The sequence below is a fragment of the Colias eurytheme genome, chromosome 23 (genome assembly GCF_061535395.1).
Source record: "Colias eurytheme isolate Ceu_HAF_F1 chromosome 23, ilColEury1 Martin Lab GWU primary, whole genome shotgun sequence".
Taxonomy (NCBI): Eukaryota; Metazoa; Arthropoda; class Insecta; order Lepidoptera; family Pieridae; genus Colias; species Colias eurytheme.
The window spans coordinates 6639314-6654898 of NC_143002.1; the positions used below are offsets into that span (position 1 = coordinate 6639314).

General features: G+C 33.5%; 2 protein-coding genes across 2 annotated transcripts; both read right to left on the reverse strand.

The window, feature by feature from the left end:
• LOC149898361 (tetraspanin-33-like) lies at positions 1-8087 on the reverse strand. The gene is made up of 7 exons (XM_090115431.1): positions 7889-8087; positions 5360-5434; positions 4495-4623; positions 3865-4038; positions 2596-2775; positions 1470-1645; positions 1-558 (listed from the first exon to the last, which is right to left on the reverse strand). The coding sequence occupies exons 1-7, from the start codon at positions 7973-7975 to the stop codon at positions 546-548; spliced, it is 834 nt and encodes a 277-aa protein (XP_089971557.1). The 5' UTR covers positions 7976-8087; the 3' UTR covers positions 1-545.
• Positions 8088-8993: 906 nt separating this feature from the next.
• Positions 8994-12894, reverse strand: LOC149898362 (myrosinase 1-like). Its single transcript, XM_090115443.1, has 4 exons — positions 12250-12894; positions 10923-11231; positions 9384-9628; positions 8994-9171 (listed from the first exon to the last, which is right to left on the reverse strand). Exons 1-4 carry the CDS (start codon positions 12892-12894, stop codon positions 9012-9014), a joined length of 1359 nt encoding a protein of 452 aa, XP_089971569.1. The 3' UTR covers positions 8994-9011.
• Positions 12895-15585: the final 2691 nt, after the last annotated feature.

Here is a 15585-nt window from a genome sequence, read left to right on the forward strand (position 1 = left end):
GACACTAAAACATTATTCCGAGTCCCATCATATTATATACTGTTGTATACACTTCACATAACCCATTTGTTTACAAACTGCATATACTCACACATATGTTCGTATATTGTATATACTTCACACTGCACACACCCATTTGACCTTTTAGTGTGCGATAACAAGTCACTTCGAGCCTCATACTAGTGAATACACCAATATAGTACGAAATAATGTCACTTCAAGCCGCAACACAATAGTGTATACTTGACCCCTTAGTGTATATTTCACTAGTTATACTTCAAAAACTAGTGAATACACCAATATAGTTCACAAAACGTCACTTCGAGCCGCACCCCACTTGTCAGTATCCACACTAGTGTATACACTACACTTGACACTAGTGTATACACGACACTTGACACTAGTGACACTTGACCTATCCACACTAGTGTTACACTAAACACTTTCCACTACATGTGGTGCGCCAGCGGGCCCGGGTTCGAGTCCCGCCGCTACAGCAGCGCGCGCCGGCACTCGTCGCGGTACGCGCCTGCTGAGCCCCGGTTTCATGTTTGCCATCTGCCAAATCAAATACAATCAACATACATATAAGGGAAAACACACAACAAAAATACATAAATAATGGTCTTTTTTATCGTATGAATGAATGTCTTAAAGTGACCAAACTAACAAACATAACATAATGAAAGAATACTGTAAAAAATTAATAGTAATATAAATTATTAATACATTGTAAATCAATAAAATTAAGAATAATAATTGTTATATGTTAAAATTACTCCAAATTACCACTACTGTAGTAAAATTACCTATGATAAGTCAAATTGTATGGCAATTGAGTGGACGAGAAAATGTGATAAACTTTTTCAACCACAATAATTCTGATACATAAATAAACCTTCATAACCACAATACAAATAAAAAAAATCTTTATTCATTATTTCAAAATAACACAAATTAAATAAATTATTTTTCCGACCCAAATATCGACCAATAGAATTGCACCATTCGACGTCACGTGGTACAACCTACATGGTATTATACTGATAATTTTTTGAAAATTTTCTCTGGTCGTTGACGTCAAACTGACAGGTTCAATTCAATTGTGAAATTATTGGCCGACATTTGGGACGGAAAAATAATCTCCCGAATAGCACACGAGCTTCAAAATTATCTGGCATTTCCCTCAAAGTCGTCAAGTTTTTCAGGAAAAATCACTCGCGCTTCTCGCTCGTGATTTTTTAACCTTAACAAAAAACTTGACTCCTTCATTTGTTTGCAACGAACCTATCGGAAAATACCCGATAATTTTGAAGCTCTTGTGGTATTATAAGTGAAAATTTGCATATTTGCAATAATTCTCTAATACCTGAATATTGCGAATAATTAAAGTAATTTCAGAGCTCTAGACTACAAAATTATAAAATTTATGACATTAAATTAATTTTAAAGTAGTATTGATTACTCACCTAGCTTTCTGCAATTCAATCTGTCCCTCCAAAGTCTTAGCCAGATAGATAACAAACAACTGAGATAGAGCCACGCCCAAAGCAACCGAGGCGATAGTATAGAGATTCCTTTCGGCCCAGGATCTAACTATTTCTATGCAACCGCTGGTCCAGACGCGTTTGCTCGCTTCTGCCACCTGAAAATTACATGGATATGATGTGTTGTTATTGATGTGAAAACTTATGTAGCATCATTATCAAACACTCTGCTCTAAAAAAAAAGACGGGTTGCACTGGGGGAGTGCCGGCAGAAGTGAAAACTTAATTATTAACGTTGAGCATGTTTGATATTTTGGAATGGTATCCGTCTTACGCTTTTTCGATCAGGTCACGTGTCCTGACGCGAGTTTAAGATTTTATACCCATTACAGAAAAAGTGCCCAACGCCGCTAAAGAAGTTTTCACTTCAACAGTATTTTCAATATATATGTTAAAGTACACTTGAATTGACACTGTAATTTGAGAAATACTATTTTGAAATGACTAACTAAATTAATATAACTTAAAATTCTGCATTTCATTAGAATCATTTGCGAAAGTTGAGAAATAAATTTTTATAACTGTTTCAAGTTAATGTCAATTGTATTTTTATATGATAAGTAAAGTTGATGCTTGCAAATCGATTTATTATTGAATAAACAAGAAATTACAGAACAAGTTTTTTAAGTAGATCAAATTGTGACAAATAACTTGTTTTAAACTAATAGAATATCAAATCACTTTCACACAAGTTTCAACAACATGTATTTGAAAAATATATAAAAAAAGATGCATTAATTTGTAAATTATTATACATATTATGTACTTGAAAAAATCATTATTATATCTTGTAACAATATTAAAAGTAAAATAAAGAACAGACTACATAAAAAATATTTTCATATAATATTCGAAGATAGTATTGATTTCGTGCACTGGTAGTAAAACCACAGACTATAGTCACAACACATTTCAGCACCTACCACTGATGACATTTAGATAAAATTGGAGCACAGATAACAAAACCACAGACTAAACTCACATGACATTTCCTATTACAGATAAAAATTCTTGAGACCTTAAAAATAAAACCACAGATTATACTCACAGGATAGTTCTGCGCCCCGTACCCGCACATAATATTCACGAGGCCCGAGCTAATATCCGTCGCATTAATACAGCATGAGAATGGAACACCACATCGTTCAACGGAAGGTGATGAGCAATTGAAGTACTCGTTCTTCGACCAGTCCATATAGCCGTCTGAGGTGAGACCGCAACAGTGGAACTGGGGATTGCAAATAAATGTTTATACATGAAAACAAAATTATGTAGTAAATAAAATATGTAGTAAAAAATAAAATTATGTAGTTCCATGAAGACAACAAAATAAAGTACTATTTATTTCTATTTACTTTTATATACTACATAATTTTATTTTTATATGTACTAGCTGTTGCCCGCAGCTTCGCCTGCGTGGAAAAGATAAATTTTCATGGTACAAACTTTCATACCCTATTTGATCCCCTTGGGGGATGAATTTTCTAAAATCCTTTCTTAGGGGACGCCTACGTTATGACATCTACCTGCATGCCAAATTTCAGCCCGATACGTCCAGTGGTTTGGGCTGTGCGTTGGTAGATCACTATATCAGTCACCTTTGAGTTTTATATATATAAATAATAAAAAATCTAATTTAAAGTGGAACAATTGAAGTTTTTTTTTTATCTAAATTAAGTAGTATTTTTTTTTAATTGTGCTATTATAAAAAAATGTTGTGTGGTTTTATGAAACCACGGTAAAAGTGAAACTGTTCGAACGGTTCCGAACACTGCTTTGTGTAGCGCATGTCGCGTGTCGGTCGGCTGCCGAGTAGGTATACCTACTCGGCAGCCGCGATACACGCGACATGCGCTACACAGACCAAAAAGTTTGAGACGATGTAATAAAAGTTTCACTTTAATAGTAATGATGTTCAAATGCATCAATTAAATTAACATACTCCCAATTCCCATATTCCTTACATTTAACATCTTAGATCACTGTATTTAACAAAATAGCTTCAACCGCAGTTAAATCATAGTCAAGGCCTGAGTTTATTCAAACCATAAAAAAAATAACACACACCACAGGCAACAGACCGTAACTAACACAATTAAACCAAAATATAAATAAAAAAAAGACGGGTTGCACTGGGGGAGTGCCGGCAGAAGTGAAAACTTGATTATTAACGTTGAGCATGTTTGATATTTTGGAATGGTATCCGTCTTACGCTTTTTCGATCAGGTCACGTGTCCTGACGCGAGTTTAAGATTTTATACCCATTACAGAAAAAGTGTTCAACGCCGCTAAAGAAGTTTTCACTTCAAAAACTCACATCGCTCTGGGCAAAGTCGATAAAGTTCTGCAGATCAGGATCATCTCTATACGAGTGCACCACACGTTCCGTGAAGCTCAGCTCTATGAAGCCGTGCAACGATCTCGGGAACACAAAACCACAGACCGCACCAACCATTTCCACTAGGAATAGGATTAGGAGACATAGCGAATACTGGAAAAAAATAGATTTTATTATTTTTTTTAGGGTAGAAATAACTAGTTCCGAAGAATAAAAAATCTACCCACAACTTTAATGTATGTACATTTAATTATGGTTTAACACAACAAACCCCATATTAACTTTTACAAGCATTTATGAAGCGTCAACTGTCGAATTTCCTTTTTCGACACAAGCGAATCCACGGTAGCTAATATAAGTACAGCATTCAACTATCAACCACAATATTAAATTCAAATGCTTTATAAATATAAGTTTTTAAGGCAAGCCTGACCTTTCGGCCTTCCGTGTTCACGCCTAAGCAATCGAATTTATTCTATTCTTTGTTTTATGTGTCTAAGGGACACCCCACACCACGTTTTGTATGATAAGACAACCATCCTAACCACTATGATACACTATTTTCAATAATTACAAAAAAATATACCAATAAAACAATTTAATACTTACAAATTTCAACAGGCAAGTGTTCTCACGCAGCGCACCGATGCATCCCGCAAAACTTACGATGAATACAACACCGCCCAATAAAGCAATGAGTAAACTTATGTTCAGGATCAAATCGTACACTGTGTCCAGCTGAAATAAATAAATATTTCAGGGCAATTTTCACACACGGCACAATCTGATCCCATACTAAGCTTTCGCTTGTGTTACGGAAACCAGATGGCTGATAAACATACATATATATAATTTTAAATAAATACTTATATAGACAAATAACACCCAGACACAGAGCAAACATCTATGTTCATCACACAAATATTTGCCCCGGGTGGGAATCGAACCCACGACCTCTGGCTTGGAAGGCAGGGCCACTACCAACCAAGCCAACCGGTCAGTCGAAATGTATAATATTATAAAGTTCAATTCATTCAATCATATTTTTAATACACAGTGTGACTTGATATAGATCCTTATAGATGTGAAGTCCCATGTCCCCTAGTGGGGTAAAGGGCAGATTACCGAAGAGGCGGTCATCCTTATAGATGTAATAAGTTTTAAAGGGGTGAAAGTATAAGAATTATTTGGAGTAATAAAAACAAAACATTACCTAGCCGAAACTTATTAGTTTCAGAGATATTTAACATTTTCTTTTATTTTAATATTAGCTTTAAAAAATAAGTTAGAAATTCAAAGCGATCAGGAGTCACCACCATGACCCACGGCCTAAAGGCGGTTCATGTGCGAAGATGTGCTACATGATTAGTTTTTACAAACATTCCTCGCTACTCATTCTCGCACATTATTGGTTTAAAAGCACCCTAATAATTGAATTTCACCCACTTGCATTAGTATTTTTATTCTATCTTACCTTTATCATTCCGGTGGCCTGCCATTTGTCGATAAATGCATAGAGGCCAATAGCAACAAGCAAGCCTCCTAACAACTGAAAAAGACAAAATATAATGTTTATTTTTACCCAACTGTGACAGAAGGAGGGTTATGTTTTTCAAGTGTATGTATATGTGTCTTTGGTACGCCCTAGAATCTAAACAGCTTGTCGTATTTTCATGAGATTGGTGTCAATAGATTCTTCTTAGTAATAAGTGTCGCTGAATACATAAAAATTAAAAAATTGCAAAAAGTAACAGTAAAATTTGCAGCCCAATATTTTGTTTTTATAATAATACTTGTTTCATAATGTAATGGACTCTTGGAGGACAAAGTATATTATTAGATAAATGCATTTATCTTACCTAAACCACAGAGAACAATACATACACAACAATACACAAATGCTTCCAATAATAATGAACATCAAAATATTGTAGCAGGAAACAGCACAATTTTAATATGAAACTGATCGTTGAGCATATTTTCCCCATATTCGAAATTTATCACACATTAAATTTTAAGTTCCAAAGTACCTTACATCACCTGATATGAGAGTATTGTTACAAAGTGAAAAGAATATTAACCATCATTGTTCTGTTAATAATAACTTCCTGTATTTGTCACAACTCACAGGTGCATTTAACATGTGTAACATTAATCAAATACTTTTTGAACTAATCCATATTCCATACTAATATTATAAATGCGAAAGTAGCTCTGTCTGTCTGTCTGTTACTCAATCACGCCTAAACTACTGAACCAATTTGCATGAAATTTGGTATGGAGATATTTTGATACCTGAGAAAGGACATAGGCTACCTTTTATTGCGAAATATGTACCACGGGCGTAGCCAGGGCGGACTACTAGTAAATAATATGTATGTATTGACGGATTTTGATAATACTTGTCAGTGATGTAGGTTATACTATATCAGAATAACACATAAGTTATAGCAATACTTGCTTTTGCAGGTGAAACCGTGCAACACAGCTAGTATATGTATACATATTTCATAAAAAAAAAATTTAGGCTTCTATTTCATATAATTACTTTCTTATTTACATTTATTTCATACAAAGGTTTCAATGATATTATAATGTAATTATTACTTAATAACTTTATTACAAAAAGTTATCACATCCTAAAAATATTGTTGCTAAAAACATGTGATATTGATAAACGGGGAAACTAAAAATACCAGTGACCTAATCAGCAAACCGAATGAACTGCTTATTTCCAGTTTGTTGCAACAATGCACTAATAAAGCTTGTAGTCTATAATAATCTCATCATTATGGTTTAATCCATTTAGCTGTAAGCACTGAGTAGTTCTTAAATTATAAATGAATGTAAAATTACTGAAGTTACTTCGTGTTTGTAGGATATAATTTTTTAACCTATAATGTGTTTATCTATACTAGTAATATTATAAAACTGAAGAGTTTGTTTGAGCGCACTAATCTAAGGAACTACTGGTCTGATTTGACAAATTGTTTCAGTGTTAGCTCATTTATTGAGGAAGGCTATAGGCTATATATAATAACACTAAGAGCAACAGGAGCAGAGCCATGCAGGTGAAACCGCAGAGCGCAGCTAGTAAAAATAATTCTCACTTTAAATTTAGATTCTTTGTATACATATTCAGTTAGAGGTGCATACAACAAAAGTAGGTTTTTTTGTTTAATCTATCAGGCCCCGGAATCACAGACACGACAGAAAATCTATTGTGTCGCGGCCAGATCTGGCCGTTCAGGGCTCAATGAGTTAATAATTCACTATGTAGTGAATATTATAATTATCATACTTTTTATGTGAAATATAAATTACACAAGGTGCTGGATAAGTTTCACCCACGTTGATCCTAGGATAAAAAACAATATTGAAATATAATATTGCTTGAAAATAATTCTTAAAGCTCTCTATTGTATAATATTGTAAATGATACTGAAGTGTATGAGTTTTATTGTTACCAACATTCAGACATACATCAAGTTTTCCTCTTGATAACAGTACATAGCACTATTGATTACAAGTAAATATGTTTTTACCACACATAATATTTTAATTGATCAATTTAAACATTTATTTAGGAGTATTTAAGGGTCAAGTGGACAACCATTCAGGGCATCTTCAGGTGTTTAATTAATTTTGATGTTTTTTTATTTGAAAATAAAACTGCATAGTAATTTTGAAATACAATTACCTATGTACATTTCATGACTCATGACAATAATGACAATAAATGAATAATGAATATTTAATTTCGCCAATTCAGCGGCATGTGGGTTAAACATTAATATGTGTGCAAACGGAAGCTGATAATTGGACATAAATCCACATTCTATGCTATGTAAATATACCTATATAGAATCGCTTTCAGATGATTCACACGAAGAACAAAAGATAGGAACTCCGATTCACACATTGTTTAAACACAATGATAGAAATCCCATTAGAAACCTCATATATGAAATAAAGTATAACATAACTATTCACAATAACTCACCCAAAATATGAAATTTAATACAAAAATCATGTATTTAACACATCCACTGACATATGTAAAATTCGGTCCTCTTCGTCTGGCATGCATTTTTATTTAGTGTGAGTAAACAATCGTTTACTTCTATTCAATGTTGAATCACAGAATACAACGCGAACTATACCACAATATTATCAATAAATGTTTATCATATTTTTTGCTCTCAAATATGAAACTCGACAATGAAATATGAATCAACATCGGACATAAGCCACAGATGACAGATCACAGAATACTGAAAATAATAATTTACAGTTTACTTTTCTCTTTGGCATTGAAAGCTACCACAGATTACTAATATGTACCACAAAGTTTGCACAAAGTAAACTGTCATCATGCGGATGCCACATAAACTTTAAAAACATGCTTTCATAAACTCCATTTTTATAAAATACATATTACTTCAAATTTTAATATTATTTCTTCACTTAGATTTTTAATTAACATTTTTGAGGCGTTATTGTTCATTCATTAAAATTCTTAGTATGATCCTAGTAATATTGTACAGTGCCACAAACTTATCTGACCCGGTGGCAAAAACTGGAACTACGTGCCGCCATTTTGAAATGTCACATTTTCACAGACTTTTCATACGGAATATTTTGTTTATATAAAAGAAAGCGACATCAGTGACACTGTCACCGGGTCAGATAAGTTTGTGGCACTATAGACTGCAAACTTTTATATATTTTAATTTGACTAAAATATGCCAAATCCTTCTAGATATTATAAATGCGAAGTTTGTGCGGGTAGATGTATATTTGTTACGTTTACGTGTTATATAATATTTTGTTACTCTCATTAAAAAAATAGTGGACGGTTTTGGATAAAACTTTAGAGTTTGTAATATAGGCTATACATTCGAAAAATGTGTTTTCTAAAGTGTTAATCTCATGAAAACTGGTTTTTTCCCGAAGATTCGTCTAGTTAGTGGGTGAAACCGATTGTAGTGTTGATAAATTAATTGGATTGAAATAAATAAAACGAAAACATAATATTCTATAATTTAAATATTTATTATTGGTAGTCTCTTGTTTGTGTTTATTTATTCATCAGATATATTATGTAATCCTTAAAAATATATAAATTAATGTCCTTCGTCGATCCACATAGTTCTAGATGAAGGTTCGTAGTCGGGGTCAATCGTGCGACTTCTAATAATCTCTTTGTATACAAAAGCTGATTTTCTTGGTGTACGTGTTTTTTCTGCACTTTCGAAATCGACATGGTATAGACCGAAACGTTCTCTGTAAATATAAATAAATAATAAGAATCAAATTAATAATAATATTTGGATTGGTAATAAGTAATAACTATATAAATATAATGTATAGATTGTACTGTGTACATGTGTGTGAGGTTTTATCCTTTTTAATACAACTATACATTTGCTACCTTTGTTTAAAAAGATAATTTAATATAATAAATTGCACAATAATTGCATCGTTTCAACACTTACAGATAACCTTCCATCCATTCGAAGTTATCCATCAAACTCCATGCCATATAGCCCTTAAGATTGACACCAGCTTCTAAAGTATCAAGCACGCTGTTCAAAGCAGCCCTGTAATATTTTATTCTGTCATCATCTTCCAACCCTGAGTCGGGATCACTGGACCAGCCATTTTCAGTGATGTAAAAAACTGGATGATTATATTTTTCACTAAGAAAAGTGAGTGAATTGTAAATGCTGTTCGGTGCTTGCTGAAATTGAGACAAAATGATTATTACAGAAATATATTTTTCGTCTATGGCAACAATGAAAGTGTTCTGTCAACACTATTTTCCCGCGCTGTTTAACATAATGGTTTTATAGTACCTACAATAATAATTTAGTTTAAAATAAATCAAAGAAATATGTAAAAGCGAAATTAATAACATAAATTAACAAACCATTACGTACATATTACATGGTATTAAGCTATAAGTAGACCGTACCTTACGAATAATATTTTGTAAAATTAATTTTTACTTTTCATTTAACCTTAACATTTTAATTGGGCTTGAAGTGAAATAAATTGGATTTACTACCGGGAAACTAGTAAACATGATGTTACTATTTTAAATTTTAATATGTATGTAGGTAGGTATCTATTGTGCATAAGTACAAGTACCGTCATACCGTGCAGTTGAACCTTAAGTTGAACAGATTTTGAAGTTATTACTGAAGGAAAAAAGTATTGAAAAGGACACAAGGTAGGTGATTTTTCCGCTAAATAGACCTTGAGTGGATTTTGTGATGAAAAATGACTGGCGTGGTAATAATAACTAGGTACTTAATAACGTTATTATTTCTATGCAATCCAACAGAGAATAGGATCGATTCTGCGCCATTTTGAGATGTCATAAGTTTTACTTGAAATGGATTAACTATTTAAGTTAAGAAAAAAACGTTTGTATTTAAATAATATATTAGTCAGAATATTAATCGTATTTTCAAATCGTATTTAAAAAATAATTGTTGTCGACATTCCTATTCTTACTTGGATCGTATAGTTCATTATATTTTGCTCGAGGCACGTACTCGATATACCTAGACGATGTCTCTGTAATATACTTACTATACTATAATATAAATCATCTCGTGTCACAATGTTTGTCCTCCTTTGACTTTATTTGACTCCTAAACCACTTAACAGATTATAATAAAATTCGCACACCATGTGCAGTTCGATCCAACTTGAGAGATAGGATAGTTTAAACATGTAGGTACCACGGGCGAAGCCGGGGCGGACCACTAGTACTATACTATAATTAATGTCCTTACTAATATCACAGAATAATAACTAGGTGGTAACTACTAATATTATAGATACGAAAGGGTTTGTTTATCTTTCTTTCACGTCGCAGTGGTGCAATTTTTTTTTGATATATTTTTGTTAGAGGAGTCTAAAGAGTACCTATAGGCTACTTTCACCCGGCGTGGAATATCTCATTGCTGGGATTTTCCTTAAATACGCAGGTGAAGTGAGCTAAGCTAATCTAATTTAAATCTCACCTTTAACCAAGTTGAGGCAGATTGCGGCCATTCTGGGGGTGTATAGCTACCAACGTCGGCATCAGCATACAAAGAGGGTGTAGGGTTCCAAGTCTTATACTGTTCATCTGCCGATATTAAAACGGCCGTGTAATGGTTAACGCCAAAGAAATCAGAAGCTCCTCGAACTAAATCTTTCTCTTCTTCAGTAAATTCTGGCATACGTGACCTGGGGTAACCCTGCTCCTTGCTGTTTTGTGCTACTCTTTCAGATAATTCCTTGGGGAAACCACCTTCTTCTGAGAAGATAGGCTCCGCATATAAGCCCCACTGAAATTTGTATAAAAATTTTCATAAGTATGCCTCGTTGTTTGATTTACTATTTTATTTTGAAGTGATCTTGATTCATATATGTAACAAGCAAACCGGACGAACTCCGTTTCGCCACCAGAGACACCTTTTCTTTGCTATAAACCTCACGGAGCCCGAAACCTTTCCAACGAATGCAAAACCGTGGAAATCGGTTCGTGCGTTCTGGAGTTAAAGCGTCAGGAAGGAAAACCCGGCTTATTTTTATATAGTAGATAACATTGCTATCTAAGAAATTCGAAACAAAAATCTGTCATCACGTTTCATGATAAAAATAAATAATTTGGAAAATCCAAAAGTGCACGCCTCATAATTTTTTTTTAATAAATATTTATTAATTATTATTTTTGTTTATTTAATAACAATTAAACCACATCGAATCAGACCCTGAAAATGGAAGGGTTCTATTCCTGAGCATACTCAAGCGTAAGAGGAAAAAAAAGACTCGATTAGTAAAGTATTTCGGTCGCTATCGTGTTAACAAGAAAAAGGATCCGCACATACAGACACACGGACGTCCAAGACAGAACTTTTTTAAACTGTTTTTTAACTAGTTTAAATAACAAAAATGACATCAAAAATATCATGAACGTTAAAAATAGTGTTTTTTCTTAATATGTGTGTGTATGTATTATCTTACAAGTGCAATGTATGATACATAAAGACATTTTAAGTTTGAAAAATCAGATGTTTTGCGCGAAGTGACAGTAGTACCCACCTCAACGCTTCGCTTATGAGGCGTGCAATAATAGTTGTCGTGTGATACTAAGATACTAGTTATTTCGGTTGGTAATCATTATCAAGTGTCAAAATATGTACCTAATATGTACTTGTTCCTAGATAAGTTTATAAACAAACTAACTAATAATACCCAAGGCTTACACTTGAACTTGTCTGATAGTAATGCTCGTAAATATTATCATAACATTGACATGTTTATCAAATTCCGCAATATTATATAATTACATCATTATCTTACCTCCGCCTGTCTTCTCATCTCCGCAGCCATCTGATCCTCTTCAGAATCAGTCAAAGGACCAAACCAATTGACACTTATCGTAATACCACAGTTTCCTCCTTGTGATGCACGGAACTCTTTGTCGTACACGTGGTATGCTCTAGCGTGACCAAGAACTAAGTGCTTAGCGCAGAGGTAGACGCCCACATCAGTAGCATTTAGAATGGGTGCCTTTGTGGCGGCACCATAACCTTCATAGCATACTTCTCTAGGTTCGTTGAAAGTAATCCAATGCTTGACACGGTCGCCAAAACTGTCAAACACAACCCTTGCGTAATCCTCAAACCATTCGGGGAATAGAGGGCTGGTGAAACCACCCAAATCTTGAAGCTTTTGTGGCAAGTCCCAGTGGTACAAAGTTACCAAGGGCGTAATGTTATATTTTAGCATTTCATTGATGTAGTTGTTGTAAAAATCAACGCCTGGTTGGTTGATTTGATTGGCTATACCGTTGGGTAAGATTCTTGCCCAGGAAAGGGAGAATCTATAGGCATCTAAACCGAGTTCTCTCATCATTTCGACGTCGCGTTTGTAATTGTTGTAAGAGTCAGCGGCTTCGTCTCCATTGCTAAGATCGCGAATGACTTCTGGTTTGGTGTGTGTCATGCGATCCCAAATGTTTTCACCCTTACCTAAAAAGAGTAAGCTAAATATTACTACAAGTACATCGACTTATATCGTGATATTGGGTTAGATAGAATACTTTAAATGTGTAGGTACAGGCCACAGGGGTAGCTAAACAGCCTCTGACTTCAATCCAAAGGTGAAGAATGAAGATGCGTATGCGCGAACACTTCTAAATGATCAATTTAAGATATACATACCATCAGCATTCCATCCTCCCTCTATTTGGTAAGATGCTGTGGCGGTTCCGAAAAGGAAGTCATCTGGGAACTTCCTTTCTTGTTTTGGTAGAGCGTAGCAGCTCACAACTAATAAAACGCTGCAAAAAACATATTATATTATCTAATAAACTTATCAATTAACCGTGTTACCCGCATTGCTCCGCTCCTGTTGGTCTAAGCGTGATGATATATAGCCTATAGCCTTCCTCGATAAATGAGCTATCCACCGAAAGAATTTTTCAAATCGGACCAGTAGTTCCTGAGATCAGCGCGTTCAAACAACAAACAAACTCTTCAGCTTTATAATATTATTAAATGCGCCATAAATGGCTATTAGCTAACATATATGTATGATATTATGTAATGTCCTAAATAAGGGTTCAAAAAGCTAGATTTATTAATTCTCCTATCAAAAAATTAAAAATTTATTGTTCCTTTACGTTGTTTCCTATTTAAACCATCTATATGGTTAAATTAATCACAAGCGAGAAGATTTAAATAACATGAAAATGGCTTAAAAAAAGAGTAATAATATTTACCTTAGTATAACCGCCCTCATCTTGTAACTATGCAAAGAAACAGCATCGGGAGTCTTATATATATGTGACTATTCATCAATAGATAATCGATAAAATGATAAATGGTAACAATCGAGATTTTTCTGCTAATCCGATACGAATCTACGTCTCAAATAATAAAACCACAAGCACTGTAAACAGCGAAATTGTACTTGAAAATGGTACCCTTAAAGATTTTATTGGCCTGTCTCTGGTGTAAAAGTAACATTATTTATCAATATGTCTTGACATGTAGGTACATACATCGAGATAAATGTAATGGGTACATGGGGATGGATAAACAGCGACAGCGACTTTGTTTTAAATACTACCTAAGGTCCTATGTCGTGATTTAAAACTGAATACAATTATTGAATTGCCTAAATTGATACTTGAAACGTAACTCAATAGTAGTTATATTTTTAGGTTGCTTGATTATTTTATGTTTTCTTCATAATTATTTAGCTTCCGCCCGCGGCCTCGCCCGCGTGGTGTTTTGATAACAGGTAGCCTATGTTCTTTCTCAGGATCTAAAGATTGTCTGTGCCAAATTTCATCAAAATCGGTTGAGAGCATTGAGTTAATATGTACTACGTAGTACATAGTAATTCAATGGTTGAGAGGTATAAACGGGAAAGCGTAACAGACAGACAGACAGACACTTTACTTTCGCATTTATAATATTAGTAGGGATAGTAGGGATTGTATTTGAGAATCGAGTAGCCAACTATTATGGCCGTTATACCTCATTGGAACACACATGCTATTTTATTTATATTTGATTTTGATCCGAAACTAACCGGGGCTGAACCTTGTCGAATTGTTAATAAACTAGATAGTTTTATACAGCGTGTCCCACTATTGGTATACTAAGCGCGAAGAAACTTAATGTAGCTTAGCAATACACTGATCACGCAAAAAATACTTGAACAATAAAATTACGTTAAAAATTTTTTGCTAAATTTTTCCTGTAAGTCCATGTTTTCTTCTCCAGCTTCGCACAGCCGGCATATACAGGGTGTCCCACTGTTGGTATACTAAGCTCAAAGGAGGTTATAGTTTTGCATACACTGAGTACGTAAAAAATACTTATAAAATTCCAGGCGCATTTTTTTTCAGATAGATGTATTCTTAAAACTCTTCTGTGTACACCCATAACAAGCAACCCGCCCAACTTTGCCACCAGCACGTGAGCTATCGTTTAAGATTATGTTTTCATAGACAAAATGCTCATATTAGAGAAGCGGTATATCCCAGCAAGCACATAAATTGTATATTAACCAAAAATATATACAGAATTATGACTTGAAGTTATATTAATTATTTAAATCGTCACTATCCAAATATAAGTACTTTATAAAGGCATTTGCTTCATCAAATAATGCTAACTGTTATATTATGGTTACCAAAAAATTGTTACAATGTCAAAAATCTTAAATAAACGTAGGATAATTCTAAATTACAGCTTCTAAAACAGCTTTCAAACTTATAGTAATACTATTATCTTATATTGGTAATTTTAATAACGTTACGCTCTAAATAAGCATAAATAAATTATTTTATAGAGCCTTTGAACGTATGTTGGTTTTTTAAAGAATAAAAGCTTTATATTAGTCCATTATTGTGTTAATTTAATACTAATCCTATATTAACATTGAATTTATAACAATTATTGCTTTTGCTCCGTTTTCTTTCAAATCTATTCATCTCTACAGTATATAGCTATATATTGATCGAAATAAAAGTATTGTTAGAACTATGAGTAATAATAACATCGTAATTTGAATTTGGTTAATGGATAAAAAGGCTTTCAATAAAACTACAAAACAGGCGGATTCAAATGAAAACTTAAAAAGGAGTATACTGATTTTATTAATAATTGTAGTAAACAAAAA